General features: G+C 41.9%; 1 protein-coding gene across 7 annotated transcripts in view; it reads right to left on the reverse strand.

Moving 5' to 3' along the window:
* The window catches only part of slc25a47b (solute carrier family 25 member 47b), a 28,173-nt gene extending 8,847 nt beyond the window's left edge, over positions 1 to 19,326 (reverse strand). For 3 of the 7 annotated variants that reach the window (XM_048537359.2, XM_048537355.2, XM_048537358.2), the window contains exon 1: positions 19,108 to 19,326. Coding sequence is in view for 1 of the 7 variants with exons in the window: in XM_048537355.2 (XP_048393312.1) it covers positions 19,108 to 19,144 (37 nt within the window). In the remaining 6 variants the exon portion in view is untranslated. Of the gene's footprint in view, positions 1 to 1,655; positions 6,116 to 10,391; positions 12,463 to 19,107 lie in introns of those variants that run through there. The other 4 variants (XM_048537357.2, XM_048537356.2, XR_007248241.2 and 1 more) reach the window with 3 other exon arrangements.
* Between the last annotated feature and the right edge of the window lie 368 nt (positions 19,327 to 19,694).

A 19,694-nucleotide genomic window follows, 5' to 3' on the forward strand; every position in this document is an offset into this window, starting at 1 on the left:
ATTTCTAATAAAACTGAAGTACAAAACAGAAAACTGTCAGCTTGTTCCCATTGATTCCAGGTAGATGAAGAATATGGTTTCTGCTGCACAGTTGGACATTGGTTGATGCACATCCTTGGAAACAAGACTCAGGTTATTAGAGGGGCTGCTATAAGCAAGATTTATAGCAGAAATGGGCTACTACTTTTACCCATTAAATTAAAATCAATAGCAGAGTTCAGTGCTAACTTGATGAAAAACCTTTCCATCACTTACTGTATTGTAAACAATGCAACATGCCATTCCTGTTTTCTGCTTCTGTTTAACAGGGAAATGTCTAGTGGTACCAAGCCAGCCATAAAAGCTTAGATATGCCTTACAGTCCTATGGTAGTGCAGATTATCAGCTGGAATCAGATCCATTTCAGTTGTGTAACTATAAAAAGGAGGAATTGATTCCTCTGGATCCAGTTATCCTGAAGGCTTAACTGGAGGTATTTTGTGTACAAGTATGCACTATTCTCCAACACAGTAATATTTCTGATTTTAGTGAACACAGAAATTCACCCAAAAAAATTAATCTCTCAAGTTGGACATTTTGACGAATAGTCTTAGTTTAAAAAGCAATTGAAGGATTAAAATTGTAAATTATTTTGAAGCAGTTACAACACATCATCTTATAAACTATTTACAAAATAATTGATGAAACTAAAGTCATAACGTGAGAGTTATGTTTCATATGCACAGCATTTTTCTATTTTAATACTGTTGGGGAGTCAGTTGTCTGCTTACCAATTGAGGGCACTCACACTAAAACATTGTCTTTTTTATGATTAATAAAAATTGGTTCCACAGCAGTAATCTGAGTTAATGGTGCAGGCACAAATGGGGATAATTATAATCTCTAATAACAGAAAAATTTGCCTTGGGTAGGATCACATCTTAAAGACTTTCACCATGACCCCAATCAGCCTACATTTGGTTTTAACAGACAATGGGCCTAGTCCAACCCATTTGCAGAAGGCATCTCTGTCAGTCAGTAAAAGCCATGTAAGTGGCTGTTCTTATTTGCTATTTTACAGGGTCTTTAAATTATTTTAGTTGGCTTCCCTAGCTGTTGGGCAAACTATTAAATCCCTTTACATTACTACCGGAGATTCAGGGGTGTTTCTTTGACCCAATGAACTTTTCTGCCTCTAATTTCATGATTCATAACTCATCAATGTTCAAGATCTCCCTGCATTTCCCGAACTTTGCCCTCAATTGGTAAGCAGACAACTGACTCTCCAACAGTATTAAAATAGAAAAATACTGTGCGTATGAAACATAACTCTCACATTATGGCTTTAGTTTCAACAATTATTTTGTAAATATTTTATAAGATGATGTGTTGTAACTGCATTAAAATAATTTACATTTAATCCTTCAATTGATTTTAAACAAAGGCTATTTATCAAAACATCAAATTTGTGAGATTAAAAATTTTTTGGGTGAATTTCTATGTTCACTAAAATCAGAAATATTACTGTGTTGGAGAATAGTGCATACTTGTACACAAAATACCTCCAGTTAAGCTTTCAGGATAACTGGGTCCAGAGGAATCAATTCCTCCTTTTTATAGTTACACAACTGAAATGGATCTGATTCCAACTGATAATCTGCATTACCATAGGACTGTAAGGCATATCTAAGCATTGACCACCAGCTTGTGTTAGTTTTCCCACCAAGCAGCAATAATTTAATCAGTTAGCCTGTTTTTGGGGTAGGAAACCTGCAGAAACAATTGTAAATACGTCCCATGATTAATACCAATGTATTGTACCCCTCCACTCTTGGGGCGTAAGAACCTGAAAATCATGATCTTTTCAGGAATGTCTGAAAAAGCAAAGACAAATTTTAATGACAGATCCCAGTTTTGTCAAATTGGCTTGTGCGTTTCATCGAGCAGTGGAGTCGATGATTCTACACCCAACTTATTTTCAGATGAGGTCAGGAAAGAAAGCAGCACTGAAAAAGATGCTGTCATTTTCCAGAATTTCCACTAGTCACTTTTAGTTGCCCTCAGTTCGTGTGGTAATGTACTGTGCTAAGTCTACTGGTGTTTTTGGAAACAGGTCACAAAGCAGCATCAATATCCAGCCAGTTAGCATACTGGCAAAGTAGCTACTTTCTGTTGCAGAATTCCACCTCTCACACTTATCAAGCCACAATGGTCGTTTTGTTTTAGAATGCTGAAAGATTTTTAAGGACATTTTTGAACATTTTCTGAACATTTTCATGAGGCACATTTTCCATTTTCAGTAACTCATTTATTACGTGATGCAGTCTTGTAGTAATTATTAGATTAGATTCCCTACAGTGTGGAAACAGGCCCTTCGGCCCAACAAGTCCACATTGCCCCTTGAAGTATCCCACCCAGAACTGTCCCCCTATAACCCACACATCTTTGAACATTACGGGCAATTTAGCTGGCCGATCCACCTAGCCCGCACATCTTTGGACTGTGGGAGGAAACCGGAGCACCCGGTGGAAACCCATGCATACACGGGGAGAATGTGCAAACTCCACACAAGACAGTTGCCCGAGGCTGGAATTGAACCCAGGTCCCTGGTGCTGTGAGGCTGCAGTGCTAACCACTGAGCCACCGTGCCACCCCTATTATATCCACTCTTGTCACATTTATACATCACACAGGCCTCTCCACAGAACTGTAAGGTGGAATTTTTTTAAACACATTCTCCCTGTATCTTGTGGGTTTCCTCAGAGTGTTCGAGTTTCCTCCCACAATCCAAAGATGAGTAGGTTAAGTGGACTGGCTAAGCTAAATTTCCCCGTAGTTTTCAGGGATGTGAAATCTGGGTGGATGAGCTGTGGGGAAAGGCAGGATTAGAGGGATCAAGTGGGATGCCCTTCAGAGTGTCAGTGTGGACTTGATGGGCTGAATGACCTGCTCCCACACTGTAGGGATTCTGTGATTCTATGATTCTATGTTGTGTCCTTTACTGTGAAATTATGCATAAAAGAATTTAAAAGGCACTGTGAAAAGGTGCACAAAAATGACGAACTATTACTTTACGTTAGTATTTGTGCTTATTTATTTAGAATCCCTGGTTGCCCCTGGAATTGTCAGTATCTGACAAATAATTGTTACCTTAAACAAAAACAAAAACTCTCAACCTAAAGACAGGAAACAAAATGAATACTTGTGCACAAAAGTGACAGTAGTGCACATTTGTAACAAGTCCCTAGGACGTTATTTGAACCAAAGGGTTAGGAATCCATCAGGAATGATTCAACGTCAAGATTGGCCAATTTTCCCATCTTAGGATCATTTTATTGATTCAGCTAAAATCCACCTGCTAGAATTAGATGATCAATTGTTTCATACATTATTCCACAGGTTTCACTTCTTTAGTCCATCAAGGACCCATTCCAAGCAGACATTTGTGCTAAATAGGACATTTTCTAATTTGAAACCATGTCCTTTGTCCTACTCTTATTTAAAATTTAAAAATTACTAAATTTATATTTACATTTTAATTTAACTCATCATATACTAATACAAGAACATCTCTCAGCAAACCTCTTTTTAAAGGCTTAAAAGCTCCATTATCTCCTCACATCTCTAGCCTCAGGCACAAAGCACCACTGTTCAAGTCTGAATTTGCCCTTCAGATTTCTCACATTTCTATCCACCTCATTCAGTTGTGTGGGACTGCAGTCACATGATCCATTCATAGTCAGAGAATCACAACGATGGTTTCACTTTCCACTCCTGCACCATCACCTCTGGCTCCCCCAGCTTTATTGTGGACCCGCTCCTATTTGCCTTTTTGCTGCCACTTGGCATCAAAAAAATTGCTCATTTCTGCACATATGTTGATGTCACACAACTAAGTTGTCAAATAGTTAGTATTGCCAGTACTTTGAATGAGCAGAAGCTTCCTTCAGCTTTATAATTAGGAATTTGAAATCCGTGATAATTTCCATTACCTACTCGCTCCACTCCTCTCCCTGGAAACTGGCTGATTTTAACCAGACTATTTGTAAGCTTGGTGCCAAACTTGACCCCAAAACGAACATCCAACCATGTATCCACACCGTCATGGAGATCACCTGCCTGCATCTTTGTAAGTTGCCTGTCTCTGCCCAATCTCAAGTCATTTGTTGGCAAAAACCTCATCCAATGTTATCTCTAGCTTTGACCATTTTGCATACTCCTAGCCAGCCTATTGCATTCTACCCTTTGTAAAACTTGATGTCATCTAAAATTCTGCTGCTGTCCTTATCTTCAGTAAATCCTGAACATCCTTTCCCCTGCTGTGTTGACCATACTGGCTTCTGATATTATGGCACTTTATACAGCACGATTTTAAAATTTTCGTTTGTCCAAGAGCATGCATAGCCTTGCAAACTCCCACCCTCTCACTCATCTCAGATCAGCCCCAACTCCTCAGCCCTCCATGCCCTCATCTGAGTCTGGCCTCCTGAGCACCCCACTTTTAGTTGCCCCATTGTTGGCGCCTTTATTCTCAGTTGCCTGGACTGTAAGATCCGGAATTCCTTCCCAAAACATTTAGGATTGCTCGCTTTCCTCCTCCTCCAAAATGCATAGTCATCTGCTGTCATTTCCGTGATTAATGTCTCTTTTTAAGAAAAGTAGTTTATGAAGTACCTGAAGATGCTTATTATGTTAAAGGCACTGTATAAATATAGTTGATGTTGTTTTTAAAACAGTCAATGGCTTTGTTTTTTCCTCTACCTCAGCAATATCCTCTAAGATATTGCCATCCTTTAATTTTGCCACACCCAACTTTAAGTGGAATGCCATGAGCTATAACTTTAAACTCTGGAGTTTCCTCCTTAAACCTCTCAGAATGCACAAACCAAGAGGAGTGGTATGAAATTCATACACTTAAACCTGTTCTATGTTTAATGAAGTCAAAGCTGATCTTCTACCCCTATCATCTTGATGCCCTTAGTAACATTTGTAAATCTTGCACTTGAATATGTCAACAAGTGAACATCTACAGGTCACTCTGGTAGAGAATTCCAAAGATCCACAAAAGCTTTCAACAAGTAATCTCTCATCACAGTCAAACAGTCAACCGATTCCACTATCTTTCGCCATTTAATACCCCTACAAAAGTAGAGCAATTTGCAAGCCCCTTATTTTTTCAAAAATAAAAATCCATTTAATCAATCAGAAAGAAAAAAAATCTAATTTATATAATGCCCATCAGCTTTTTTCAAGCAAAAAGATTACTCTGGGTTTCCCAGAGTCATCACCAGAAAAGCCAAATTTACTCACTCTCTTTCCAAAGCCACAACTAATAATGCAACACAAAATATACTTTTAAAAGAAAAACAAAGGTAAACCATAATATTGCTACCCATGCCTATGGATGCTATTCATTCTGGTGTCCACCAATTTCAGAAGGTCAACATGGATAGGCTTTAAAACAGAAGAGGTTTCAGGTAAAGCGAGAAGAAAATAGGAAAAGGAGGACATAGAACTGTGTAGAGATTTTGGATAAAGACAAGGACATAGAAAGGGGAAGATAGTTTAACAGAGTCCATGTACAAATAAAGGACCAAGCAAATACTAGGTATTTTAAGAAAAACATCTCTAACTGAATGTGAAAATCATTCACAGTACGTCAGATGAATTAACAGCACAAATAAAAAAATTATTTAGGTCCACTTTCATTACAGAGACAGTTATGAGGCAGCCAAGACTGGGCAATGAAAATTCCATGTACATAATATTTCAAAGGCAGAACAGAAATGGTATCAGGTCCAACAGTCAAGGATAATGCAACTTAGTTACAGTAATGATTGGCAATCCAGAGTGAGAGCGAGAGACATTATGAAATGGGCTGAAGTTGGTAATTGGTAAGAGAGATGTGGAAAAGAGAAAGAAAATAACAGGCTAAGGTATCATTTTATTTTAAATCCAAGACTCATATTCAATATCAGTCAGTTGATAGTCTGTAATCAATGAGGTTGCTTGCTTTCTTGAATTTTCTTCTTGCTTTTACATCTTCAGCCTTGTCATTCAATTTACTTTAAAACCAGCCACATCTTGGTGAAGCAGGACTTGCTATTAAGTGGAGTCCAGTGCATTGCCTTCCCAGCTGTTGAGGTGAAAATGAACAAACACAGCGATCAGAAAAGATTTTGACTCAGCTCTGGAAGGAGAATCAGTGGCAAAAGGTCAAAAAATACTAATGGGAGTAGTTTGTTGGCTCTGGAACAGTAGTCATACCAGCATACAAATCACTAAGGAGGAAAAAATTGGAGCGTGATGCAAAGATGACATAATTGAGAGAGACTTTAATCTTCATACTGAACAGACAGTCTAAATTGGCAAAATGAATCCGAAAGATAAAAGTTCATAGAATGTTTTTGTTATTTCTTATAACAAAATGTATGGAATCAACTCTGTTCGAGATCTAATTGCAGCATTAATTAGTGCTTCCACAGTAAAAGATCTACTATGGGAAAACAACATAATAGAACTAAAATCCAGACTACAGTAAAAGCAAAATACTGTGGATGATGGAGATCTGAAATAAAAAAACAAAGTGCTGGTGCTGGAGAAACTCAATTCTAGCAGGACTTATGAAGACAGAAACAATTAATATTTCAATTCCTATAGATCATCTTTGGAACTGTAGGGGAGTGTAAAATTATGGTTTTTATACTGCTGACAAAGTGGAAGAAAGAACAAATGGAACAGATGAACAGGGTGCCTACAGTAAAAGACAAAGCAAACCCCTGTACAAAGCAAGAGAAAACTGCTGAGGAGAACAGGTCAGGGGCAAAGAACAGGATGCCACCCCACAGCCCAGGTATTTTCTGCTGCTGATGCCATTTCAATGTCATGTCTGTTTGGTGTGCACATATGCAGTGAGCACTCTGCTCATGATGAAATGATGTAGAGGGTCCGGAACCACATGCGTGCTCATGCAGATGCCACATTCTGGACCCAAACAAGAATGCTAAACAAGCAATGTCAATAAAATGATGGGCACAACTGCCTAAAGTTAATTGGGCAAGTATGTCATGTAAATATTTCCCACTGTTTATTTAAAACAATTCAAAATGTTCAAAAAATACATTTTGTTTAAAAAAAAGAGTCAGGAAGAAACACCTGACCATGGACTAATAAAGAGACTGAAAATATTGTAATATTAAATGAAAGGCTCAATGTTGCAAAGAATAGTTAATGAACTCAAGGTTGACAATTTTAGAAATCCAGAAGGGCAACTAAGAATGTGATTAAAATGGGGGAAAATTGTGACAATAAATTAACTAATAAAATAAGTAACTCACGCAGTATTTTTATAAATAAAAGTGAGGAGGCTTACCAAAGTAAATGTTGCTTCCCTTAGGAGGGATTAGCAAGAGAAAGGAACAGGCAACATGTTCACAGGGAATGAGGAAATAACAGAGAGAGAGGGATAGCAATAACTGCAGATGCTGGAGTTAGAGACAACACAGCGTAGAAACAGACCAGGCAACATCAGAAGAGCAGGAAAGTTGATGTTTCAGGTTGGGACACTTCTTCAGAAATGGGGAGGATGAAGGGAGCTGAGAAATAAATAAATAAAATAAATAAATAAATAAAGAGGAGGGGTGGGGCTGGGGAAGGTAGGTGGGATGGCAATGGGCGAGTGCAGGTACGGAGTAGTGGGGATTGGTCAATAGGTTGGGTGGGGTGGATAGGTGGGAGAGAAGATGGACAGGGTGTGTCAAGTCAAGGAGGTGGGGATGAAGCTGGGGGAGGGAGAGATTTTAAAACTGGTGAATTCCACGTTAAGGTCATTGGGCTTTAGGCTTCAGTTTGCGGGTGGCATCATTATGACACTGGAGGCGGCCCAGGATAGACAAGTCAGCCAGGGAGTGGGGTGGTGGGGTGGTGGGGGTGGCATTAAAATGGTTGGCGACCAGAAGGTGTTGCTGTTTGTCATAAACAGACATCAGATGCCCTACAAAATGGTCTCCAAGTCTACACTTGATCTCACTGACATAGAGGAGGTCATATCGGGGAGCAGCAGATACAGTAGACCAAGTTGATGGGCATGCGGGTGAACCTGCCAGATATGGAAGGCTTATTTTGTTCCTTGAATGGAGGTGTAGGGGCAGGTGAAGCACTTTCTGTGGTTGCAGGGAAAGGTGCCAGGGTGGTGGGGCTAGTGGGGAGGGTGGAGCAAACGAGGCTGTCATGATATGTAAGGACAAGGGCTGTCTTTATTTTTGTTGGGAGGAGGGGAGGTGAGGACAGAAGTGCGGTTGAATGTATTTTCGATCACTGGGGAGGGGGGAAAAGAGAATTACAGATCTTGAAATAGGTGGACATCTGGGATGTTTAGGAGTGGAATGACCCATCTTGGGAGCAGATGTGACGGGGGTGGAGGAATCAGGAGTACAGGAACGCATTCCTGCAGGAAGGTGGGTGAGAGGAGGTGTAGTCCAGGCAGCTGTGGGAGACAGTGGGCTTGAAATAGACGTCAGTTTCGAGACAGTCACCACAGATGGAGATGGAGAGGTCCAGGAAGGAGAGGGAGGTATTGGTGATGGTCCAGGTGAATTAGAGGTTGGGGTGAAACGTGCTAGTAAAACTTATGAACTGTTAAACTCCTCTTGAGAGTACAAGGCAACCCGATACAGTCATCGATGTAGCATAGGAAGAGGTGAGGGATGGTGCCAGTGTAACTGTAAAACATTTGAGTCTGCTTTCATCATGGAAGGTTGTGGTAATGTAGGAAATGTGGCACTTAAATTTTCACTCAGCAAAGTCCCACAGTATACAATGAAATAATTATTTTTCTGTTATGCTAATTAAGGAATAAATATTGACCAGGACAATAGCAGTAAATCCCCTGCTCTTCTCTGAAATAGTGCTACGGGATTGTTAACATTTACCCAACAAGAAAATAGGGCCTTGTCCTAACATCTCATCCAAAAATGACACCTCTGACTGTACCATGCCCCATCAACACAGCTTTGAAGTAGAAGCTTTTTCTCATATTGAAACTTTGAAGCAGGACTTAGAGTCACAGAGTCAGAGCAATACAGCACAGGAACAGAACCCTTGGTCCAACCAGTCCGTGCTGAACATAATTCCAAACTGAACTAGTCTCACCTGCCTGCTCCTGGCCCATATTCCTCCAAACCTTTCCTATTCATTTGTCCATTCATATGTCTTGCAAACATGGTAATTTTACCTGCATCCACAACTTCATTCCACATGCAAACCACCCTCTTAAAAAAATCTGCTTCAGGTTTTTCTTTAAATCTTTTTCATCTCACCTTAAAAATGTGCCCCCGAGTCTTGAAATTCCCCATTTTCGGGAAAGACCACTACCATCAACTCAACACATACACCTGTAATTATTTTAGAAACTTCTAACAGGTCACCTCTCAACCTCCTATGCTCCAGTGGAAAGAGTCCCAGCCTATCCAGCCTTTCCTTATAACTCAAACCCTCCATACCAAGAAACATCTTGGTAAATCTCTTTTGAACCCCCTCCAGCTTGATATTCTCCTTCCTCTAACTGGGCAACCAGAACTGGACACGATTTTCCAGAAGAGGACTCAATGTAGTGTACAACCTCAATGTGAAGTCCCAACTTCTATAGTCAAAAAGGACTGAGCAATGAAGGCAAGAGTGCCAAATGCCTTTTAACCATCCTGTGTGTGACGCAAACTTTAAAGAAATAAGTACCTGCATCCCTAGGTCCCTCTGTTCTACAACACTAACCAAGGCTCCACCATTAATTGTATAAGCCCTACCCTTGTTTGATATACCAAAATGCAATACCTTGCATTTATCCAGATTGAATTCCATTGCCAATTTTTAGCCCATTGACCCATTTGATCAAGTTCCCTTTGTAATCTTAGAAAACCTTCCTCACCTGTCTACGACGGCACCAAAATTGGTGCCATCTGAAACCTAAATAACCACGCCTTCTGTATTCTCATTCAAATCATTTATATCAATGACTAGTAATAGAGGACCCAGAACTGATCCCTGTGGAACACCGCTGGTCACAGGTCCACAGTCCGAAAAGCAACCCTCCACCATTACTCTGTCTCCTGCCGTTAAGCCAATTGTGTATCCAATTGGCAAGCTCACCCTGAATCCCATTTGACCTAACTTTACTAATTAGACTACTATGCAGAACCTAGTCAACCTTACTAAAGGCCAAATAAACAACGTCTACTGCTTGTGAACCCAGAATGTATAGTTCAAAAATGAATGTCCCAACAACTGAGACACTCCTAACTTTTCAGGACTAAAAAGTGAAAAATAACTTAAGAAGTAAAATAAATTACTTAAAAAAGTAAAATAAATAAATTAAAATAAAACAAATACTGTATAAATTCAAATCAGACAATACTCACCAGTCGCTTTTTAAGAAGGCCTTCAGGTTCAAGGTGATTTGCTTCCACTCCAGTTTGGTAGATACAGAGTTGGCTGTTAAGTCTGAGGAGTGATTTCCCATCCGAAGGATAGGCGTTGCTTGGGTGGTCAGTTAGATGAGTTGGACGTTTCTGTGCACACGTGCATTTTGTTGCCCTAGCTTTGCCTCTGCATTTTCAGAAGAATATCCTTGTCTTCCTAAGTCAGTCTTATCCCATGGTTTATGACAAGGCAGTCACATTTGACAAATTTGCTACCGTTCTTTGAGGATATAACAAGCAGAGACGATAGAGAAAATTTGCAGATATAGTGTAGTTAGATTTCCAGAAGGCAATTGATAAAGTGCCACAGAGGGTCATTAGACAAGATGGAAGCTCATGATATTGCGGTAATATATTAGTTTGGATTGAGGATTTGTTAATGCATGATGGACAGTCAGAATTAATAGGTGTCCTTTGGGTTGGAAAAATCTAACTCACAGAGCGCTGCTAGGTCCAGTTCTAGGGCCTTAGTTACTTACCATCTATATTAATGACTTGGATGAGGGGGCAAAATGTAATGTATTCTTTATTGTTGGCTGAGGCTTGTGGAGTTTAAAAGTGGGGAAGCCTTGTTATAACCGTACAGCGTATTAATGAGGCTACACCTGGAATACTGTGTACACCTTTGGTCTCTCTGTAGTTAAGAAAGTATGTGCTGGCATTAGAGGCTGTTCAAAAGAGATTCACTCGGTTGACTCTTAGGATAAAGAGACTGACTTATCAAGAATGGCTAACCAGGTTAGAATTTTATTTATTGGAGTTTAGAAGGAGGAGGTGATCTTATTGAAATATGCAAAAGATTCAAAGGAGGCTTGACAGAGTTGATATTGAGAAGATGTTTTCACTAGTCATGGAATTTCAAACTAGGGGGACATAGTTATCGAATAAGGGGACATCATTTAAAACTGAGATGCAAAGGAATTTCTGTTCCATGAATGTAATGAATATCTGGAATTCTCTACCCCAGAGTGTGTTTTGGAGGTAAATCACTGAAAATATTTAAAGACGAGGTAGGTCGATTTTTGAAATATCAGAGAGTTGACGGAGGATAATGATATATTAAAAAAAGTGGAGGCCTGCGGCAATTTCACCAGGATCTTGTTGAATGACCAGCAGACCTGAAGAGCTAATGGCCCATTCCTGTCCCTATTTTTAATATTATGAATTGGTCACTGTTAATCAGTGGAGATATTTCAGGGATTTAATGTTTTAACGAAGATCTAGCTCAGCTTGTGGTTGGTTTGTCAAACTTACTCGTTTTCACACGAGTTGGTGTTCATGTATCCTGGTGGCAAATTTCCTGCCCCTCTGTCCTATGTATTGTTTCTCACATTGCTGCATGGTATTTTATCCTACTTATCGTGGTACGGGGTCTTTCGTCTTTGAGAGTAGCTAGCAAAGTGTGGCTGTTGGTTTGTGTGCTATTATTCCAAGAGGTCAAAGGAGTTTTGTAGTCAGTTCTGAATTGTTTCTAATATAGGATAGGGTGGCCAGTGTGTTGGGGCATACCAAGTATCTTCTTGGTATCGTTTATTTGCCAGGCATTGGCGAATGAAGCTGTTGGGACACCAATTGTTTGCGAAGACTTTGCATAAATGTTCTTCATTTTTGCATAGCTCCAGGGCGTTATCACTCATTTAAAAGGACACCTTGACACAGCTCTGTTCGTAGATGTTGGAGTGGTTACGATTGTAATTCAAGATATGGTCTGTGTGTGGTCTTTCTATATACACCGTGAAGGAATTTACCATTGGTCGTTTGCTCCACCATTTACGTTTAGAAACAGGACTTGATTGTTGTTCCCCCTCCCCTGGTAAACTTGATCCTGGTGAATATGCTGTTAATAAGGTGGTTTGTTTCTTCTAACGTTGTTCATTTAATGATCACAAAAGTATTGTCCACGTACCTGACCCAATAGTTTAAGCTGGATCTGAGGGAGGGCTGTGCGTTCAAGTCTTTTGCACAACTGCTTCTTGCTGTGAGACCAGAGATTATTTGTTCATATACCTGGCTGTTAAAAAAAAAGAAAGAGTGGGGTAAGGCACAGGTCTAGTAATTTTAGCATATTGTTCTTGTTGATGGTTTCATTGGAGACCCATGTTTTCAAATTGTCTAGTAGTGTGGCTAGCGTCTCCTTTGCTAGTGTCATGTCGATAAAGGTGACTAGTGCTGAATGGAAGGAGACCATTATTTCATCATTGACGATTTTTACATTTCTGATGTTACTCAGGAATTCCATTACAGAATGTGTGGAGTGATTGCTTTGTTGGGAAGGTACTTTAGTCTATCATAGAATCTCTACAGTTTGGAAACAGACTCTTTGGCCCAAGTCCACACTGACTCTCAGAGCATCCCAGCCAGACCCATCCCCCTGAAACCCCCTAATCTACACTTCCTTGAATACAATGGGCAATACAGCATGGCTAATCCAACTAGCCTGGACATCTTTGGACTATAGGAGGAAACCCATGCAGACAATGTGGAGAATATTCAAACCCCACCCAGACAATTGCCCAAGGGTGAAATCAAACCCAAGTCCCTGGTGAGGCAGCAGTGCTAACCACTGAACTAACGGTCTATGTTGTAGCTCCCAGGCCAGCCTGTGCCCAGCAGGAAAACTATGGGTCTGTGGGGGATGTCCGATTTGTGACCATGGGTAGTCCGTAGAACAAGGAGGTGTTTGAACTATCGGGTTTCACTTTTAGGAAGTCGGTTCTTGTTATGTGGCCTGCTCACTATAATTTGTTTTTTTTTCCTCTTCATTCATTCACAGGATGAAGGCATCGCTGGCTAGGCAGCATTTATTGCTATTCCTAATTGCCCAGAGGGCAGTTAAGAGTCAACCACATTGTTATGGTTCTGGAGTCACAGTCTGAAGTCACGTGTAGGCCGGACCAGGCAAGAATGGCAGTTACCTTCCCTAAAAAGGTCATTAGTGAACCAAGACAGCAAAGTGTGAAGCTGGATGAACACAGCAGGCCAAGCAGCATCTCAGGAGCAGGAAAGCTGACGTTTTGGGCCTAGACCCTTCATCAGAATTCTCTGATTGACAGTTGTAATTGTGACATACGGCCCGATTCCCTCTGTTGGTATCTGCAAGTAGTTGTGTGCTTTTTCAATGTAGTCCAATTTATTCATTACAACTGTCAATCAGCCTTTGTCTGTAGATAAGGTTATGATGTTCCTGTCCCACTTGAGTCTTGCGAGGGTTTTTCTTTCTGATGTGTTGGGTACGTTTTACTGGCTTCTCCTGCTCAGGTTAGGGACTATGGTCTATGGTCTGTCAGATGGCTGTTGCGTTTCATCTGCGAGTCCATTAGATTTCACCGCCAGGAACCCAATTCTAGTTACAAGGTCGTGAACAAAATTAAGTCCCTGTATCAAGACAGCTTTCTCGGTGTCTGTTAGTTGTTTGCCTGATGGATTTCTTATCCACGTGTCTGGCTCATTCTGGTCCTTGCTATACATCAGTTTTGTCTGTTTTCCCCGTAGTGTGAGTCTCTTCTTAGTTCTGGCCCCATTTTGCTTGAGACTGATGGCCTGATCAAGAGTTGAGGTCCACTGTTGGTTGGTCAAGTTCAAGATTTTTGGCACAAAATTTCTCATTCAAACACCCCTCGATTCTAAGGGTTACATGCACCAACTGGACATCCCCCTCAGAATCAGTTTCCCTATGGGGCACACCGACACACAGGCTAGCCAAGGAGCCACAACAGAGACTGAAGCACCTTACCAATGGAGCAACTCACTCCATACAGGAATTCCTGAATAACATCAGGAGCATAGAAAATCGACAAGATGAAATAATGGTCTCCTTCGATGCAGCACTAGTCACCTTTATCAACATGACACTAGCAAATGGGACACTGGCTGCACTGTTAGACAATCTGAAAACATAGGCCTCCAATGAAACCATCAGCAAGGGCAATATGCTGAAATTACTAGATCTGTGCCTTACCACACACCATGTCTTTAACAGCCAGGTATATGAACAGATTAAAGGGACACCCATGGGTTCACCCAGAGTCTCATACCGGAAGCTGTTGTGCAAAGACTGGAATGCACAGCCCTCCCTCAGATCCAGCCTAAACTATTAGAGCAGGGATGTAGATGGTACTTTTGTGATCATTAAACAGGCAAAGTTAGAAGAAACACACCAATCTCATTAACAGCATATTCACTGGGATCAAATTCACCAGGGAGGAGGCCAACAATCAACTCCTGTTTCTAAACATAAATGGTGGAACAAACGACCAACTGTGAATGAGAGATAATGCCACCCGAAGGTTGCAGGAACAGCAACTCATATTCCGCCTGGGAACCCTGCAGCCATATGGTATCAATGTGGACTTCACCAGTTTCAAAATCTCCCCTTCCCCTACTGCATCCCTAAACCAGCCTAGTTTGTCCCCTCCCCCCACTGCACCACACAACCAGCCCAGCTCTTCCCCCCCCACCCACTGCATCCCAAAACCAGTCCAACCTGTCTCTGCCTCCCTAACCGGTTCTTCCTCTCACCCATCCCTTCCTCCCACCCCAAGCCGCACCCCCATCTACCTACTAACCTCATCCCACCTCCTTGACCTGTCCGTCTTCCCTGGACTGACCTATCCCCTCCCTACCTATACTCTCTCCACCTACCTTCTTTACTCTCCATCTTCGGTCCGCCTCCCCCTCTCTCCCTATTTATTCCAGCTCCCTCTCCCCATCCCCCTCTCTGATGAAGGGTCTAGGCCCGAAACGTCAGCTTTTGTGCTCCTGAGATGCTGCTTGGCCTGCTGTGTTCATCCAGCCTCACATTTTATTATCGACCAACTGTGAATTCCTTCACAGAGTACTTAGAAAGACTAGACACACAGACCAAACCCTGAATTATAACAGTAACTACCACAACATCTACAAAAAGAGCTGAATCAAGACTCTCTCTGAACGAGCAATACCACGCTGCAACTCCCCGGAGCTATGCAGAGATAAAAAAGGAACATCTATACAAAGTTTTTGCAAACAAACAATGGGCATCCTAGCAACTTCATCTGCCAATATCTAGTGGATAAACAATACCAAAAAGACACTGTACGCCCCAACACACTGGACACCCTACCCTAGATTAGAAACATATCTGAGCTGACTACAAGACTCCTATGACCTCTTGAAATAATGATAGCATACAAACTAACAGCACACTTTGCCAGCTACTGTCAAAGATGAAAGACCCCATACCCATGATGAGCAAGACAAATGTGATGTACAAAATACCATGCAGCAACTGCGAGAAACACAATTAGGACAGACGGGCAGGAAATTCAACACCAGGATAAGTGAACAGTAACTCGCAGCAAAACCGATCAACTCTCCCTGATTTCAATACACTCCTCCCCTTCCCCCACCGCATCCCAAAACCAGCCCAGTTCGTCCCCTCCCCCCACTGCACCACACAACCAGCCCAGCTCTTCCCCTCCCCCCACTGCATCCCAAAACCAGTCCAGCCTGTCTCTGCCTCCCTAACCTGTTCTTCCTCTCACCCATCCCTTCCTCCCAAGCCAAGCCGCACCTCCATTTCCTACCTACTAACCTTATCCCACCTCCTTGACCTGTCCGTCTTCCCTGGACTGACCTACCCCCTCCCTACCTATACTCTCCTCTCCACCTTCGGTCCACGTCTCCCTCTCTCCCTATTTATTCCAGAACCCTCACCCCATCCCCCTCTCTGATGAAGGGTCTAGGCCTGAAACGTCAGCTTTTGTGCTCCCGAGATGCTGCTTGGCCTGCTGTGTTCATCCAGCTTCACACTTTATTAACAAAGAAGGACATCAGTTTAGCTGGGACATTGTAACAGTACTAGGACAAGCAAAACAAAGACAAGCACAAGAATTCCTGGAAACCTGTTTTTTTTTAACTCCACCTACAACCCACTACGGAGCAAAACCAGAAACAGAATTACCCCACTCCCTGACAGACTAGACCATATAAATTCAGAACGGAACAGAACAACAGCACTTGAACGGAGGTTAGATAGCACTGAAAATGTCACCAAAGAGGGGGATGAAATGTTTGCATGAAAACCAGTCAGCTTAGTGAACCACCAACAACTCCATAGTTCAGGGATGCTTTGAGGACTGCTCTAAACTGAATTGGTGGAGGTGGTTTGACTGATTAGTATCACAATAGCTCTTCCAATGGCTTTAAAAAGCTTGCCTCCTTCACCTGCTACTGCATTGAATAAGGGCCAGACTTGGGGTTCTAAATGAATCAGAAAATTATACCATTAGACTACTGAGGCGTAGATACTGAACCATGTATTTCCCACCCAAGTAAACCTCAAGAGAAGAAAATAATTTTAATAAGCGCAGTAGTAAATGCTGTGCTCCACTCGAAGATTTTGAAATGGCCTGTGCTTCACCTGATGTAAAACTCCACACAGGCTATCCTTTGTGCTCCAACATTAGTGGGCACTTGACTCAATAAATGGGCAGTCTCTTCACAGAAACAAACAGTCCAGGCTTCAATTTTCTCCTTGCAATATAACCCTTCTCATTTGGGTATTCTTCTTGGAAGTAACCGTGCGCCCCCCAAGAGTGCTTCAAAAGTAAAATTTTGAATACTTTGCCTGCAAACGAATTCCTTCCCCACTCAATTTCAGAATGGCATTGATTGGCTGTACTTCAGGACTGTGATGCAATCTGAACTCCAAAGACATTTTTCCCTCCCCACCCTTATCTGCTTTCTGGAGGGAACACTCTCTCCATGACTCCCTTGTGTGCTCCACACTCCCCTCCAACCCCACCACACCCGGTACTTTTCCCTGCAACCGCAGGAAGTGCTACACCTGCCCACACACCACCTCCTCCCTCAACCCCATCCCAGGCGCCAGGAAGACTTTCCACATCAAGCAGAGGTTCACTTGCACATCTGTTAAATGTGGTATACTGCATTCGCTGTACCTCTATAAATCGGTGAAACTAAGCGGAGGCTTGGGGGACCGCTTTGCAGAACACCTACGCTCAGTTTGCAATAAACAGCTGCACCTCCCAGTTGCAAACCATTTCAACTCCCCCTCCCATTCTCAGATGGGATGTCCATCCTGGGCCTCCTGCAGTGCCACAATGATGTTACCCAAAGGTTGCAGGAACAGCAACTCATATTCCACTTGGGAACCCTGCAGCCCAATGGTACCAATGCGGATTTCACAAGCTTCAAAAATCTCCCCTCCCCCCAACTGCATCCCAAAACTAGCCCAACTCGTACCCACCTGTTTTTCCTCTCACCTGACCCCTCCTCCCACTTCAAGCCACATCCCATTTCCCACCAACTAACCTCATCCCACCCCTTGACCTGTCTGTCCTCCCTGGACTGACCTATCTCCTCCCCATTCCTGCACCTACACTCACCTTTACTGGCTCCATCCCCACCTCTTTGACCAGTCTGTCTCCTTTCCACCTATTTTCTCCTCTATCCATCTTCAATCCACCTGCCCCTCTCTCCCTGTTTATTTCAGAACCCTCTTCCCCTCCCCCATTTCTGATGAAGGGTCTAGGTCCAAAACGTCAGCTTTCCTGCACGGCCTGCTGTGTTCATCCAGCTCCACACCTTGTAACATCACCCATAACGCTAGCTACAAAGTGTTTGCCAAAAAAACTTTGAATATTGTACAAGACTCTGAACTGACTAGACAGAGTAGTCAGTGAGAAATTATTGCCCCTGACTAGGGAATCTGGAAGGAAAAACTTCTTCAGTCTGAGGTTGGGAATCTTTGCAATTGAAATCTTCGCAGGGCTGTGGACTTTCCATGGTCAAAAACGTTTAAGGCAGATAATTTGAATACTGGCTTTGATCGCACTGAATAGTAAAGCACTTAATAGGGGGCCTCTCTGATGAAGGGTCTAGGCCTGAAACATCATCAGCTTTTGTGCTCCTGAGATGCTGCTTGGCCTGTTGTGTTCATCCAGCTTCACACTTTATTATGTTGGATTCTCCAGCATCTGGAGCTCCCATTATCTCTAACAGGGGACCTGTATGTTTCTTATTCGCATCATCAGTGCTAACTAGCAGCCACGATTCTATAGTTATCACTGTTTGAATTTCCTCACACTGATACAATCCTTAAAGTATTCAACCCCTTGGTGATACTGAAGATTTATTTTGAATCCCCACAGATTGGACCTTAATAAATAACCTTCCAAGTAGAACTATGGATTCCACACAACCGCAAACCTTTCCCCAGAAGGAATGCATCGATTACGAAAGACGGTTTACACTAACCAAGAAACGTGGCCAGTTAGTTATATATTTTAAACTATCTTTGAAGTGACAAAATTTAGAAATCTCAGGCATAAATCATACCCGACAGGTCTTAGTAATGACCTAACACTTTCAACAATATCTGAATAAACACAAATTCTCAACGACAAACAATTAATTCTAACATGTGCGACTTTAAAAATCAGTACGTCCTTCACTAACAGAATAATGCTTAACCACATTAGAATAAGTAACATTCACATCAATCCACAAATAAAGCAACGGCAAAAAGCTGGCGGAATTTTCTATTTTTAAAAACAATTTGAAAGCTTGAGTACCATCTGAAACTGACAACTGTATGCGTGGAATAAATACTGATCATTTTCAAACACTTTAACAACACATTACCATTTCTTACCTGCAACCCACCCAGCTAAGAAGTCAAGTAAATACATTTTGTGCCAAATTTCACCTTCTTCTCATCAGCAATTGCGAAATGACAGACCTCAGTTTGAGTGTACAACAGCCACAGGAGAAACTGAGAACATGAGTGAACAGGAATAGTCCAATTAACTTCAGTTATGAACCTCAAGCTGTGAAGATAACAGCAAGGATTGGTCGCCGAGCGAAAAAAAAAACGCCGAATGCCTGCACAAACATTGTGTAACGCCCGACTAACGGCGGAAATAGCCGAGTGAGAGCGGAAGGAGCCGAATATGTCGGAAGTCCCCGAATATTGACGAACGCCGGAAATAAACGAGCGACGGTGGGACTTTTCGTCAGGAACATGGCGGGCGCTCGATAAGGATGATTGGTGCTGTAGGTGGACAGTAAAATAAATTATGGATGGGGCAATACAGTGGTAATAAGCCTTAATTGTTAAAAATTAACAATTGTTAATCTAAATTGTAGCATCATAAAGATTAAACAATTCCAAACGGTAGAAGTATTTTCGTGGGGTTTCCAGTCACAACACATTAAATTACGAGATAACGGTGTGTGGAA

This window comes from Stegostoma tigrinum, chromosome 10 (genome assembly GCF_030684315.1).
Source record: "Stegostoma tigrinum isolate sSteTig4 chromosome 10, sSteTig4.hap1, whole genome shotgun sequence".
Taxonomy (NCBI): Eukaryota; Metazoa; Chordata; class Chondrichthyes; order Orectolobiformes; family Stegostomatidae; genus Stegostoma; species Stegostoma tigrinum.